Genomic DNA, 14,855 nt, shown 5'->3' on the forward strand with positions numbered 1-14,855 from the left:
TTTGTACTTTAATATGAGATTGAATGTAATACTAAGCTTTCAATACTTGTAGCCAGTTTTGGAATGATGTAGCAAAAGTTTTGGATTTGAAGTATAACAAAGTTTAGTTACAAAATTTGTTGTAACCTTACTTATTAATTTTTTTTTTGTTGGAAGTGAATTTTCACAAATCCATTATTGGATTACATTTTCTTCTTATATCTTCCATGCTTGCAAAATTTAAAGAAAATTAAAAATCAATAATTATTTCATTAATGAATTGTTTAAATTGCAAATTTTTACAGTTTAAAATTATGCATAAAATATAAACTTATAGATCATATGATAAATGATATCTAATTAACATAAAATTAGACATGTATATTAAAAACGTAAAAAACATACAATCCAACAGTTAAATTTTTAAAATATATAATAATTTAATTTTTTTTAAAGAAAGTTGTAGTCTTATATTACAACTAATTTTATAACTAAACTTTTTCTTTTCAAATATCCAAAATTTGAAACGACGGCGACGAAGAGGAAGAGTGCTTTAGAGAGTTCAAGGATCAATGGCTTGAGATTAACCATATTAGTGCTTTATAGTTTATAGAGTTCAAGGATCTATCGCACCAAACCTTTTTTTTTTTTTTTTTTTTTTTTTGACAAACAAAGATATTCAAACTTTTTTGAGTATCAAACTATTCTCTCGGGTTTATGTGGTCTCTTCGTCTTACATGCACTAAGTTATTACATAGAGAAATCCATGAAGAATGGCCCTGAAATACTAGCAAGAAGTTTCGAATTTAGGATTTCAACAACTCAGCCAACCCCTTGAGTTTCCAAACTTCTTTTTGAACTTACCCTCTTCTTGTGCAATTAATCCACTATGCATTATTACCTCAGGAAACTGAATTGCTCAAAATCGGTCTGGAAATGAATAACGGTTTGTGTTTTCTGTGGAGGCTCTGAAGAGAGCACTGACCCATTTGTAAATCAATTTTATATAAGTGTGTTCTCATAATTGGCCTTTGTACAACCTCATTACCTTTCCAATACAACACTGCGGAAACAATTAATATCTTCCACTCCGAAGGGGGAAAAAGTAAAAACAAAAAATTAAAAGGCATCTAGAGGGAACACATCTCACATAAACTATACCAGCCAAAAGAGTAGATCATCGTGTCCACCTCCAAATGATGAACACAATGACGAGTGTCAAAATCATGCCTGCATATTTGATCCAATTATCAACACGGTGCCGCCTCTCAATCAGCCTCAATACAGAATTCGAGAGCCCCACTGTATTAAGGACATCCAGTGCTTTCCGCTGTGCATTCTGGACCAAGGAAAAAGCATATCAGCAGTACTCAATAGCATCAGGACTCAGAAGCAACACTAATCTCAATGCATTACAAACCATTATTTATTGAAAGACGAGCTATCCCAACAATTTAGACCATTGTTTCCTTTTAGGTATTCTACCTCAGTCCAAAGGATTAAAGACCATACTACTCAAAACTGAATCATGCATAATAATTAAGATATCCAAATTCCTTTTATATATATATATATATATATATATATGGATTAGATTCAAGTTAGATCTAGAGTAACTTAAAGCAATGTTACACCACTTAATATTTGTTAATTAGATGCAAATTTTGACAAATCCACCATTAGATTATATTATTTTAAAGTGATCAAAAATTTCAAAATTTCAAAGTGATCAAAAATTAATATTCATGTTATCAATCAATTGTTTAAATTCAAATTTTGACAGTTTAAAATAATGCATAAAAGACAAGTTTATAGATCGAACGGTAAATGTCATCCAAATAACATAAAAATTGGCATGAATATTAAGATCAAATTGAACATGTAATTCAATGGTGGGATTCTCAAAAATATATATATATATATATATTCTACAATTGGGTTGTGTAACATTGCATAGAGTTAAACTATGTGTAACTTCACAAGAGTTACACTTTTTTTGGACCATTGATTACTATTCACTTATCTAAAGGTCAAAAAACACTCATGATAATATTATTGTTCTCTAGAAATTAGCCAATTAAGCATTAATTCTTCTTTAAAAAAAAAAAAAAAAAAAAAAAAAAACAACAACAACAACAACAACAACAACAACAACAACAACAACAACAGCAACAACAACGTTAACTTTCACTCCTCTCCTTGTCATCATATTCTTCCTGTCCTCTCTCATATCACCTATTTGTTCTCGTGCAAACAAATCATAAGGGTGCAAGATAGATTTTGTTTGTATATTTAGCTACTTAGGTTTTCCGTGACTTTTGTTGTAGAGGTTAGCAATTGAATTGTTATTTTAGGGTGTGTTGAGCATTGGAGAAGACTGTGGGGCCATATCATTATCAGGGAGGAAATTAACCATGGTGGTCTTTAGAATGTTGCTGTTGAGTGTTGATTATCCAAAGACAAATAATGCCACAAAAGTACTAGCCTATTTTGCCATAAACCATGATGCTTTGCATTGATGGAAGAGAGCCCATATTTTATGATCTTTCGAAAGACCATGGTGGGAGATGATGACATGGCTGAAATATAATGTTGTTAGAGCACTAATTTTTTTTAATTGACTTTGTCCGTGTTTTTAATCCTTAGAAATACTCAGCCTCAACAATCATTCTCTAAAACAATAGTGACTTTGGCCATGTATTTCTAAAATTTTCTAGTACCTCAGGACAGTACCATAAAGAAATCAGTGGTGGAGGCCAGAAAGTAGATACTGCAAAAAGAAAGATATGAGAGAGGAAGATGATGATGAGGAAGATATGAGTGATTGTTAATGCTGTTTTTATTTATTTATTTATTTTTTATTTAAAAAGAGTTAATGCTTAATTGGCGAGTTTTTAGAGAGCAATAATGCCATTATCATGAGTGTTTTTTGACCCTTAGATCTAATAGTAATTAATGGTCTAAAAAATGTGTAACCATTGAAAGAATTCCAAATTCTCATGCAGCATATCTATCGATACCCAATTAATATTCAAAATCTCAATCATTTATGGCTTTATCCAAGAAAAGTCCAGTGGTACCAAAAATACCACATACACACAAAAATAAAGCATGCCAATTCTGTAAGCTTCTATTTTGAAGAGAGAAGAAGGGATGTGGGGGAGGAATTTGAGATGCAAGAAGAAGAAAACAATGTAATAATAAAATTGAAGAAAAATAAAAATAAAGGATGTAACCACCACAAAGGGTGGTGGTCTAGCGGCCATCGTTCTTGCTCCAATGTAGTTTGGGAGGTGGGAGGTTCCAAGCTCAAATCCTGCAATGAAAAGCGCTTTGGAAAAGACCCCTCAGCCTCAGCTTAATGCTCACTAGTGCCCTCATAGGGCTAGGATAATAGCTATGGCTCACCGGTTCAACTGCTTGCAGGCCTGGGTCCAGCAAGTAGATTGGGCTCTGGGTTAGGGTCTGGGCTTGCAACTTGTCGGGTTAGGTTCTTAAAACCTGAGTGGTGTATATAGCCTTGAGTGCAAAAACTTGTGAGAAGCGCACAATGTCCAAAAATAGTGACTACCAGTGTGCCAAGATCTAGGGTAAGAATCAGTAATATGTGGAGGGGCTCATGGACAACGTTTGGAGCCACTGTGATGCACTGAGAATTAGAAAAGCAGGACGCCAATGTGAGGAAGGCCCGAGATCATTGATTTGGGGTCTTTAAAGATTGGTATTTTTGCTGTTTAGTGGAGTGAATTGTAAGGTGTTTGGTGATTGAAAGGGTTTCGACTTGGGTGTGGATTGATGGTCGATTTTGTGGCAATTGGGTTGCAGTGGCTAGAGGGTGATTATTTGAGTCTTAGTCGTTGGTGTGTGCATGTGTTTTAATATAAAAAACATTGGGTTGTAATCTAGGCTCTTGGGGTGGCTTGGGCTCAATGACTGACTTAGGTTTTGCTTTGAAGCTCCAAGAGCAGTTTTATTAATCAAACTGTAAACTGTCTCCCTAGGAGTACAGTAATATGCTTATATAGACTATGACTTGACCCAAATTCTAGTTAACTTAGGAAATCCAAATTATTGAATTATAAAAATAACTTCAATACTAGGAAATTAAATGAAACAGTAATAGCCTAATTAACTAATAAGACCTAAAATAAAATCTAAGTGACCAATAAAAATACAATTGACTTCCAAAATTCAACAAGACTAGATTAAGATAAAGCTTTCTTTGCACTTCCCATTTGGGGGTGTTTTTTTTTTTTTTTTTGTGGGGGGGGGGGTGTTGTATATTTTCAACACGAACACCATCAAATCTATTGATGAATGTAAGAGAAATTTACATAAAGAATTTAAATCTATTAACTCAAGAAAAAAAAAAAAAAAAAAAAAAAAAACACTAGCACTACCAAATCATAAAGCTGCAACCAGGTCAATTACCATTGGACCATAGATAAGTGAACACAGAAGCATATTCCTAGCTAATAACCTAGCATGTCAAACTAGTCACTACAGAAAATCATGATAAATTTTTAATGGAATTCAAGGGAAAAAGTTATCATGGAATAAGGACAATGTTTTGCTTATATTGCAATATCACAGTCCCATGACTCCCATCTTTCATTTTTTATTTGGTTGCAATCCCATATTTTATCATTTAAACTATATGTAACTGGAACATGCTTGTAATCTATTGTATTGTATGATAGCCACATAGTATCATTGGGTCCCAGATCTTTTGTTTTTATATAATAAGAGGCTGATTACATGGGGGGAGCTCGTAAATTCTTCATTGAGTCAAAATTTTTTCATTTAGTTTTAGAGGAAGGGGGTCGTTATTTCATGTTAAGGATTTTTGAGAGGGGCAAATTCTTTATGAGATCAGTCTTTATGGGCAGGAATGCAGCACAATGGCTGATGTCTAGCATAGAACACCTTGTTATTGGGGTGAGTTCCAAACAGTTTTTTAATCTTAGAGAAGGTGACACAGCTTTTACTCTCCAATGGAGTTACAACTCTGCTGGTCAGTTCTTGCTGTTGACTGAGCTCAAAGCTGGTGGGTCTAGGAGGTCGATTATCATTCCGGAAGGTAAAGAGAGACATGGTTGGAGAGCTTTTGGCCTTGAACTAAGAAAACTGCTGAACCCTTCTCAATATGCAGTGGGAGGAAATGGATTTCCCAAATTCATTCCTCAGGTGCGTAGGTATAACTTGGAGGCTGTAGGTTCTAGAACTTTTGCTGAAGTTGTGCAAGGTTTACATGGAAGAACAGAGGAAAGGAAGCAACCAAAGCAACTAGGAGCCATTGCCAAAAGGAAGTTACCACAGATAGGGGAGGAGAAGATGGGAATGAATCTGAGAATCTTTGGTGTTAAAGAGGGGGATTTACCGGTGGTGAAATCTGACAGGATGGAGGTGGTGGGAGGAGCTAGGTGGGAGGAGCTAGGAGGGAGCTTTGCTCTTATGAGGTGGTAGAGGTTGGTGAGCAAAACCTGGTAGACACTAGGCTACGTTTCCCTAGTATTAATTTGAATTCAAAAGATTTTGATATGGGGAAGAAGAGTGATGCTAGGAGATCTTGCTGGTCTGGGAGAGGTCTTGTCGTGGAGGTTGATGTGATGGGGAGGAGGCGGGTTTTCTGGGATAGAAAGAAAGGGGGAGATACGAAGTGCAGAGGGGATTCACGTGAATCTGGTAGAGAGACTTCTAAGGCTTTTAAATGGATTCAACGGAGCTCTAATCAGGCTGTAGTTAAGCCTTTTATGGGCCTTGGAACAAGCCCAGAGCTGACCGACACTAGTAAGGGTCTTTTTTTAGGCCCACAACTTGTTGAAGTGGGAGAGAGCTCTTGGGCTGGTGAAGGAGCTTTAGCCCAGGTCCCGTTGGAAGCAGATTTAGAGTTAGGGGTGTCGGGCCGGTGCACGTCGTCCTCCGTCGAGCCCTTGCTAGCATCTGGTGAGGCCGATGGCTTCACCGGTACCAGTTCCGGCGAGCCCACGCCGATACAGGGAAAGGATGACGGTCCTTTCTGCGCCGGCACATGCTCCGACGAGCTCGCGGTGGCTCAGGTAAAGGCCGATGGCCCTATCTCCGCCGGAATCAGCCCTGTCCTGCCTTCGTTTTTAATGAGCAAGGTCGACGACCCCTTCCTTGTCAGAACTAGCTCCGTCGAGCCCTTGCTAGCATCTGGTGAGGCCGATGGCTTCACCGGTACCAGTTCCGGCGAGCCCACGCCGATACAGGGAAAGGACGACGGTCCTTTCTGCGCCGACACATGCTCCGACGAGCTCACGGTGGCTCAGGTAAAGGCCGATGGCCCTATCTCCGCCGGAATCAGCCCTGCCTTGCCTTCGTTTTTAATGGGCAAGGCCGACGACCCCTTCCTTGTCGGAACTAGCTCCGATGAGTCCACGTCGACACTGGGTAAGTCAGATAACTTGCTTCCGTGGTCATCGGTTGAAGGTTTTTTATCTGTTTTTCTTCTGAGCTTATCGCGGGCTGGTCTTTTGGTTTTGGGTGACTATGAGGGGGATGAAGGTGGCTTGGACAATAGAGCCGTCTCGCCGAAAGCGGCCCTTGAATTTGAGCAACCCAGATCAGCGGAGTTACCCACGATGGCATTGAGTGTTGTCCCTGGGGTGTGTTCTTTGGTGGAGGAAGGTGTGAATTTTTCTGATATGGGTTTGGGTGGTGAAGATAGTTCACCTATTCCTCTGTTGGCTATCACTCCCGGTGGGTTACCTCTGTCAGATGAGCTGAACCGTGATAATCAGGCAATGGAGTGTGTGGATACTCAGGATACTTCTAGATGGGTGAAGAATAGGCTCCCTGGTTTTAGTAAACTGGTGGGGCTGCCTTTGTGCCATCATGAAAAATTATGCATTGCTTTGTTACAGAAGATTGAGAGGGAGACGGAGGCTGCCAAAGTGCTAAACAGGAAAGTTACAGAATCTAGAAAAGTGGTTATCTATAAGGACAAGGGAAAGAGAGAGCTGAGGAACTTGCAGTCTTCGGTTAACTACGATGGTAGGTAGTGGTTGGTTGCTGAGATTCTTTTCAGCCGGGGACTTCATGTCTTTATGCATTTAAAAATTCTCTCTTGGAATGTTAGGGGGCTGAATGACAGTCGGAAACGTTTGATAGTGAAGAATTGTTTGCGTGAGTGGAAGTGTGATGTTATATGCCTTCAAGAAACTAAACTTTCTGGTATGGATAGACAAATGGTAGGTAATTTGTGGAGCTGTCCTTATGTGGATTGAGTGGCCTTGGATGCTGTCCAGACGGCCGGAGGGGTTGTGATGATGTGGGATAGAAGGGTTTTAGAGAGGACGGAGGTTTTGGTGGGCTCTTTCTCTGTGTCTATTCGGTGGCAAGGGGTGGGGGACGGTTTCAGTTGGGCGTGTTCGGGGGTTTATGGCCCAATAGATAACAATGCGAGGGGGTTAATGTGGGACGAGTTGGTAGGTGTTCAGCATTACTGGAATGTCCCTTGGTGTTGCATTGGGGGTTTCAATATTGTCCGCCTCCCTAGTGAACGGTTGGGTAATTCTCGTCTTACTCCGGCTATGGAACTTTTTTCGGAGTTCATTGAGGATCTTAATTTGATAGATTTGCCTTTGGAGGGAGGGAGCTTTACTTGGTCTAGCGGGTCAGAGAGGCCTTCGATGTCCAGGATAGACAGAGTTTTGGTGTCTCATGATTGGGAGGAGCAATATCCGGATGTGACCCAACGGATTCTCCCTCGTCCTGTTTCTGACCATTTTCCAATTCTAGTGGAGGTAGGGGGAATGGCGAGGGGGAAAAGTCCGTTTAGGTTTGAGAATATGTGGCTTAAGACGGATGGGTTTACCGATAGAGTTCAGTCTTGGTGGAGTCGGCATTCTTTCTCTGGCACTCCTAGTTTTGTTTTTGCCAAAAAGTTGAAGGCTTTGAAAGAGGACATCGTTCAGTGGAACCGATTGGAGTTTGGTCATGTTGGTTGCAAAAAGACTCATTTATTAGAGACTTTGAAATTGTTAGATGTCAAGGAAGGGGAAATTGGCCTCTCAGAGGCAGAGATTTGTGAGAGAGCTGTGATGAGATCGGAAGTGGAAAATCTTCTCTCTATGGAAGAAATCTCTTAGAGACAGAAATCAAGGATGCTATGGCTTAAGAAAGGAGATAATAATACTAAATTCTTCCATAAGGTGGCTAATTCCCGTAGAAGGTTTAATCATCTGAGTTTTGTGGAGGTGGACGGGGTGATTTATGAGGAGGAATCCGAGGTGGCTGCATAGGTAGTAAATTTTTATAAAAATTTGAACTAGGAGTCAGAGGAGTGGAGGCCTTTTGTGGAAGGTTTGGAGTTTGATCAGCTTGATGGGTTGGAGAGGGGTTGGCTTGAAAGGAGGTTTATGCAGGAGGAGATTCTTCTAGCTGTTAATGAGCTGGTTGGAGATAAAGCTCCAGGTCCTGATGGCTTCTCTATGGCTTTTTTCCACCATTGCTGGAGAGTGGTGGAAAGGGATGTTCTAGCAGTTTTTGAGGAATTTTATCAGCACAGTAAGTTTGAGAGATCTTTGAACGCTACCTTTATAGCTCTTATTCCCAAGAAAATCGATGCTTCTAATATTAGAGATTTCCGACCTATCAGCCTGGTGGGGAGCTTGTATAAGATCTTGTCTAAGGTTTTGGCAAATCGAATGAAACGGGTCTTAGATCAATTAATTTCTGAGTCTCAGAATAGTTTTGTGGGAGGCAGACAAATTCTTGACTCAGTTCTTATTGCTAATGAGTGTGTGGATAGTTGTGTGAAGAGTAAGATCCCGGGGGTTATTTGTAAGCTAGACATTGAGAAAGCTTACGATCATGTGAATTGGGAGGCTCTTCTGGATCTTTTAAAGAGAATGGGCTTTGGGGAGAAGTGGTGTAGTTGGATTCGCACTTGTATTTCAACTGTCTAGTTCTCTATTTTGATTAATGGGGCTCCAGCTGACTTTTTTAGGAGCACGAGGGGCCTAAGACAAGGGGATCCGCTATCTCCTATGTTGTTTTTAGTTATGATGGAGGTCTTAAGTAGGATGATGAAAAGAGTTGAAGGTGCTGGCTTGATCAGGGGTTTTCAGGCTATAGGCAGACGAGGTGTAGGGGAGTGTGTCTCGCATCTTTTGTTTGCGGATGATACTATTCTTTTCTGTGATGTGGATGTGGAGCAGATCCCTCATGTGCGTATGCTTCTCCTTTGTTTCCAGGCTGTCACAGGTTTGAAGGTTAATGTCTTAAAGAGCGAGTTGGTTCCTATAGGGGAGGTTAACAATATTCATGCTTTGGCAGAGATTCTGGGTTGCCGGATTGGGTCTTTGCCTATGACCTATCTTGGTATGTCGTTGGGGGCTTCCCATAAGTCCCCTTCTATTTGGAATCCTATTTTGGAAAATATTAGTCGGAAGTTGGCCGGGTGGAAGAAGTTGTATTTGTCAAAAGGTGGTAGACTGACGCTGATTAAGAGTACGCTTTCCAGCCTTCCTACTTACTATTTATCCCTTTTTACCATCCCTTCGCATGTGGCTAATAAGATTGAGAAGATTCAGAGGGACTTCTTGTGGGGGGATTCCAAGCTTCATTTGGTGGGATGGGATAAGGTGTGTGCTCCTAAGGCTAATGGTGGTTTGGGTATAAGGAAGTTAACTACGTTTAACAAAGCTTTACTAGGAAAATGGCTATGGCGGTTTGGGGTTGAGGAGACTCGTCTTTGGGGGAGGGTGGTGGCTTTGAAGTTTGGGGAAGAGTGGGGGGGTTGGTCTTCCAAACTGGGCAGGGGTGTTCATGGGTGTGGTTTATGGAGAAGTATCCGAAAAGGATGGGAGGTGTTTAGCAAACACATCCGGTTTGAGGTAGGGGTGGGGGATAGAGTGAAGCTTTGGACAGACCAGTGGTGTGGGGACTCACCACTCCATCTATCTTTCCCGGTAGTGTACGGGATTGCTTCTAATAGAGAGGCTTCGGTGGCCGCATCTCTTGAACGTTTGGGGACCGAGGCTCGGAGAAGTTGGAAGGTTCTTTTACTTAGAAATCCAAATGATTGGGAGACGGGTGTGGTGGATGATTTCCTTCAAACCATGGGTTCTAACTTACCTCAATCTGAGCAAGGAGACCGCATGGTTTGGAAATTGTCGAAGAAAGGGGTTTTTGACATCCGCTCGTTCTACAATAAGCTCTGAACCTTCCTGCCTATTACCTTTCCTTGGAAAGGTATTTGGAAGGCTAAGGCTCCTACTCACGTTTCCTTCTTTGTTTGGACTGCGGCTTGGGAGAAGATTCTTACAAGGGATATTTTGCGGTATAGAGGATTCGATTTTGTTGATTGGTGCATTTTGTGCCGTTGTAACGGGGAGTCGGTGAATCATTTGCTTCTCCATTGTGACAAAGCTTATCTGTTGTGGAGCATGGTTTTTAGATCCTTTGGGATTTCTTGGGTTTTGCCAAGATCGGTTGCAGATATGTTTTTCGGTTGGTGGAATTGGTTTGGAAAGCACTCTTCTGGCGTTTGGAATCTAGCTCCGTTGTGCCTAATGTGGTGTATTTGGAGAGAGCGTAATTGGCGTACTTTCGAGGATAGGGACAAGTCTGATGACCAGTTGCTCGCTTACTTTAGTGGCTCTCTTTTTGATTGGTCTAGGGCTTGGGGACTCACCTCTAGTGATTCTATCCCTATGTTCCTTAGTTCTCTTCTCTGTAATTAATTTGCTATTTGTTGTCTCCGTTTGTTTTCTTATTCTTTTCTTTTTCTTCTCTCTTTCTGTTTGTTTCCTTCTCTGTATTCTCTGTTCTGCCTTGTGTTTTCATGAGGTAGCTTTTAATATATATCTTTCTTACTTATCAAAAAAAAAAAAAAAAAAACTATATGTACACATGTATCTGTGATTGCAGAATTGTGAACACGTAGATATGTAGGAGCTTAATGACAAATACCTTAAGACGTTCCCTTGACCCTGACATTGCAGACAGGATGGCCTCTCCCGTTAAACTTGCTTCTTCCAACATCCTAGCAGAACTACGAACTGACTGCCTGGCTTGCGCTTCCTCATCAAATATTCTCAAAATATGAGACTCTCCATTCTACAACATATAATATTTCCATAAGATACTAAGGTAAAAAAATTTAGATTCCAAATAAAAAGATTTTTCTCTGCTGGTTTGCTGCATCAACTAAAAAAAAAAAAAAAAAAAATACACACAGCTCTTCCAAGCAATTCTGCCCTTTCTTTGGCTTCCATTGTTCTTTTCTGATTCCTTAAGAAATACTTATCCAAACTTTGTTTCAAAGATTCAGCCTCTTCTGTTACTTGTTCCACTTTTCTGCATAATACAAAAAGAATTGCATTGCATCCAGTCAAGATAAAAGATCATCAAATTGCATCAACACTGCATTGGTTGAAATATAAAGTACAAATCTACACAACTGCAGATCATATCATCAAACTGCATCAAACAGTTACGATATAATGTAAAGTATCATAAAAATTTCAGATCCAATGCCGGTAATGCAAAGATGGCAATATAATAAAAACATAAATTACTTTTGATAAGTAATAATTTTTATTAGGAAAACAACCATCAGCAGAGTTGTGCACTAGCCTTAATAAAAATAAATATTCAAATGTTTGGGATTCGGTGGGTTATGCCAGGGAATGTTGTTTCTGTGCTATTTAGCTTCAAAAGTACGACTATTCTTCTCCTTCCAAACAAGCCACATCAAACAAGCTGGCACCATGTTCCAGAAACAACATGGAAAACTCATTGGATCAATTAATAGTTCTGTTTGCTCGTACTCTCTTTGATTGGTCCTGGGTTTGGGGTTTTACACAATGTTCTTCTATTTTAGAATCTCAAGTTTCCCTTAGATTTTCCTTTTGAGACTTTTGTACTTCTTTTCCCTCTGTGTTCATCATTGTGAACATAAGGTCTTACTTGGTTCTCAATAAAAATTCATTACTTACTTATCAAAAAAATATAGGAAAGCCAACTATCATTCAAAAACGACATATTTGGTCATACACAGTACTAATAATAACAACTGATTTGAACATAGCAGCCGTTAGAAAATGGTAAATTTAATTATTTAATATAACACTTCTATGTCGGGATCTCGTGCTTTGATACCATGATAAATTACCGATGGTCACAAAAGCTTAAATTATTACGAAAAGAGGTGAATTTATATAATTTAATCTAACAACAACAACATTGAAAATGATAATTCATGAAATATGCATGGCTAATGAATTGAAACCCTAAGTATGAAAGCGAAATGAAGGAGAGAGAGAAGAGAACGAGAGAATTGGGGTTGGGGGTACCGTACCGTTTCCAGAGATCGCGGTGGGACTTGGAGGGGAGAGAGCGGCAGAGGCGGTCCATCTCGACGCAGAGGGATTGGATTTGGGTGAGGTCTCTTTTGATGGATGCAGACAGTTCTGGGGTTTGTGACTCCAAATTGCCACCGCTCGAGTACTCCAAACGCTCCAGTCGCTCCAGCGCGTCTCGAGTTCTCAATTGTAGCTTCTTCGCATTCTGGTATATTTCTGATAGCGTATTACCTCCTCCACCTCCTTCTAATGGTGCTGCTGCTGCTGATGATGATTCCATTTCGAACGCACACCAACAGAGAGAGAAAAGGAGAGATGTTGAGAATGGTGGTTTGTTTTGATGGGATCTGGACACTGCGATTTTACTGTTCAGACTCTTAAACCCAATTTATTATGATCTCCAGTCCCAGGATTGGTCTAATGACGTCTAGCATACTGTAGTGAAAAAAAAAAATCACTTCTTTTTGTATTTTTGTATTTGAGAAAAAAAAAAACATTAAAATATATATTTGCACGTAAATAATAATTTTGTATATTAACAAGATAACAATAACGACAATTCAAATTTACATAAGTTTATATGGATTAATGTGATTGGATAGTTGGAGGTACAAAATTTACTCTTATGCTAATATATATTATCTGATATGAGTGTTCTAACTATTTTCTTCTATATATAAAAAATAAAAAAAAATTCTAACTATTTGGTTGAGAGGAAATAAAACATTCCATTTGTTTGGTAGAAATGATAGAAAAATAAAAGGATCTAATTGACAAAAATGTCTCTCTTGCTCTCAAGGGAAGAACAGGAGGAGTTAGCTAGGAGTAAGAAAAAAGTTAAGGATGTAAAACATGCAGGTTTTAGTGAAGGAAACGAGTCGGGCTCCTCGTCACCGGTCAAAGGTCTCGGTCCTTGGAATCAGAGTATGTCTTTTAAAGACAAACTTGTTGGCGAGATTCCAGGTGCGTATATTCAAGCCTTCAACTTTGAGGATCTAATGGAGGATGATGTTGAGTCGGATGAGGAGATAGAAACGCTTAGGCAGGGGCTGGTTGCTGTCAGGTTCTCCAAGGAAGAAAAGCAACAGATTCGAGATCCATGGGCTAGAGCTTTAATAGTCAAGGTGTATGGGAAATCAGTGGGCTTCCATTTTCTCCAAAGTAAGCTGCTCTCTTTGTGGAAACCAGCGAGTAGGATGGATTGTGTGAACATGGGTAATGGATTTTTTCTTGTGAGGTTGTCCTAAAAGGAAGATTTTGAAAACATCCTGAAGAAAGGTCCATGGTTCATTGGTGGACATTTTCTGTCTCTCTGGCCATGGGAACCAGATTTTAGGCCTTCGTCGGCAAACGTCTCCTCAGTTGCAATTTGGGTAAGGCTAAATGAGCTTCCTATAGAGTATTATAATGCTGAGGCATTACATAGGATTGGCAATGCCATTGGCAAGGTGCTTCGGGTAGATACATTCACTGCATCTGAGACTAGAGGCAGGTTTGCTAGATTGTGCATTCAAATAGATGTTGAGCAACCGTTGGTTACGGCCATTCTTCTTGGGAAAGTTGAACAACCTGTTTTGTATGAGGGAATACAGAAGCTATGCTTTGGATGTGGGAGATTGGGTCACCAACGTGAAGTTTGTCCATATACTATCCGGCAAAGTTCACCGACGAGGGAAGCGGAGACGGGGATGGAAGATAAGGGAGATGAGCATGCACACAATGAACGTGATCAGAGCAAGTCAGCTGTGGAGGTGGGACCTAAGGTAGTGCAGAAGGATGTGCCAAAAAATGCTCAGGATAGTACATATGGGTCGTGGATGGTGGTAGCACGGAAAAAGAATGGGGCAAGAATGTACAGAAGTAGTGGGGACCATGTGGGACAGACAGAGACACAAGATTTTAATAGTAACGGTAAGCATGTAGTGGATGCCAGGGAAAGATATGTGCTGGGACGGGAGGAAAATTTGATTGGGCAAAGCAGAGAGTCCAAAAGGAAATTTCCACTTGTTAGAGTAGTAGAGAAAGCCCAAATGCTGAATGCTATTCAAAGTATAAGCAATAAGCCCGTGGGACAGGCCCAGCCCCCTTTAAACCAAAATGCAAGCCCACATGAAGTTGTTAAGCCCACACGGCATGCTTCAATGAAAGGCAAAAGAGCCTTAGCTCGTCTGAAGGAGACAAAAACTCATTGTAAGGGCGCTGATGAAAATGGGAAAGCATAAAGCTCCGCTTCAGTGCAGACACGTTACCGGCCTGGGCAAGCTGTGGAATCTCATAAGACGAGCGGTGGTGAGCTGAGTCCGAGAGAGGCCTCCAATTTCCGATTTGGTGAATCTAGGTGGGCAGAGGGGGTTTATCATTTTGAGGGGCACAGTCGTGGTGAGTCCGGAGAACTTTTAAGCTGTGAGCTGAGCCAAGCAAGTTCTCACCTTGGGGGTTTTCAACACCATCATGAGGAGAGCACGGAAATGCAGGATTCTGGTGACGGCGATGGGTGTGAAGGTATGTTGGCTACTGTTCTTGGACCCATTTTGGAGGATT

General features: G+C 40.3%; 3 protein-coding genes across 3 annotated transcripts; 2 read left to right on the forward strand and 1 right to left on the reverse strand.

Annotated features, from left to right (window-relative positions):
- Positions 1-910: 910 nt before the first annotated feature.
- LOC126695640 (membrin-11-like) lies at positions 911-12,743 on the reverse strand. The gene is made up of 4 exons (XM_050392462.1): positions 12,311-12,743; positions 11,187-11,307; positions 10,921-11,067; positions 911-1,318 (listed from the first exon to the last, which is right to left on the reverse strand). The coding sequence occupies exons 1-4, from the start codon at positions 12,592-12,594 to the stop codon at positions 1,157-1,159; spliced, it is 714 nt and encodes a 237-aa protein (XP_050248419.1). The 5' UTR covers positions 12,595-12,743; the 3' UTR covers positions 911-1,156.
- LOC126695639 (uncharacterized) lies at positions 5,803-8,228 on the forward strand. The gene is made up of 2 exons (XM_050392461.1): positions 5,803-6,104; positions 6,339-8,228. The coding sequence occupies exon 2, from the start codon at positions 7,269-7,271 to the stop codon at positions 8,091-8,093; it is 825 nt and encodes a 274-aa protein (XP_050248418.1). The 5' UTR covers positions 5,803-6,104; positions 6,339-7,268; the 3' UTR covers positions 8,094-8,228.
- Positions 12,744-13,093: 350 nt separating the features above from the next.
- On the forward strand, positions 13,094-14,536 carry LOC126696332 (uncharacterized). Its single transcript, XM_050393091.1, has 2 exons — positions 13,094-13,529; positions 13,644-14,536. Exons 1-2 carry the CDS (start codon positions 13,094-13,096, stop codon positions 14,534-14,536), a joined length of 1,329 nt encoding a protein of 442 aa, XP_050249048.1.
- Positions 14,537-14,855: the final 319 nt, after the last annotated feature.

The sequence above is a fragment of the Quercus robur genome, chromosome 8 (assembly GCF_932294415.1).
Source record: "Quercus robur chromosome 8, dhQueRobu3.1, whole genome shotgun sequence".
Taxonomy (NCBI): Eukaryota; Viridiplantae; Streptophyta; class Magnoliopsida; order Fagales; family Fagaceae; genus Quercus; species Quercus robur.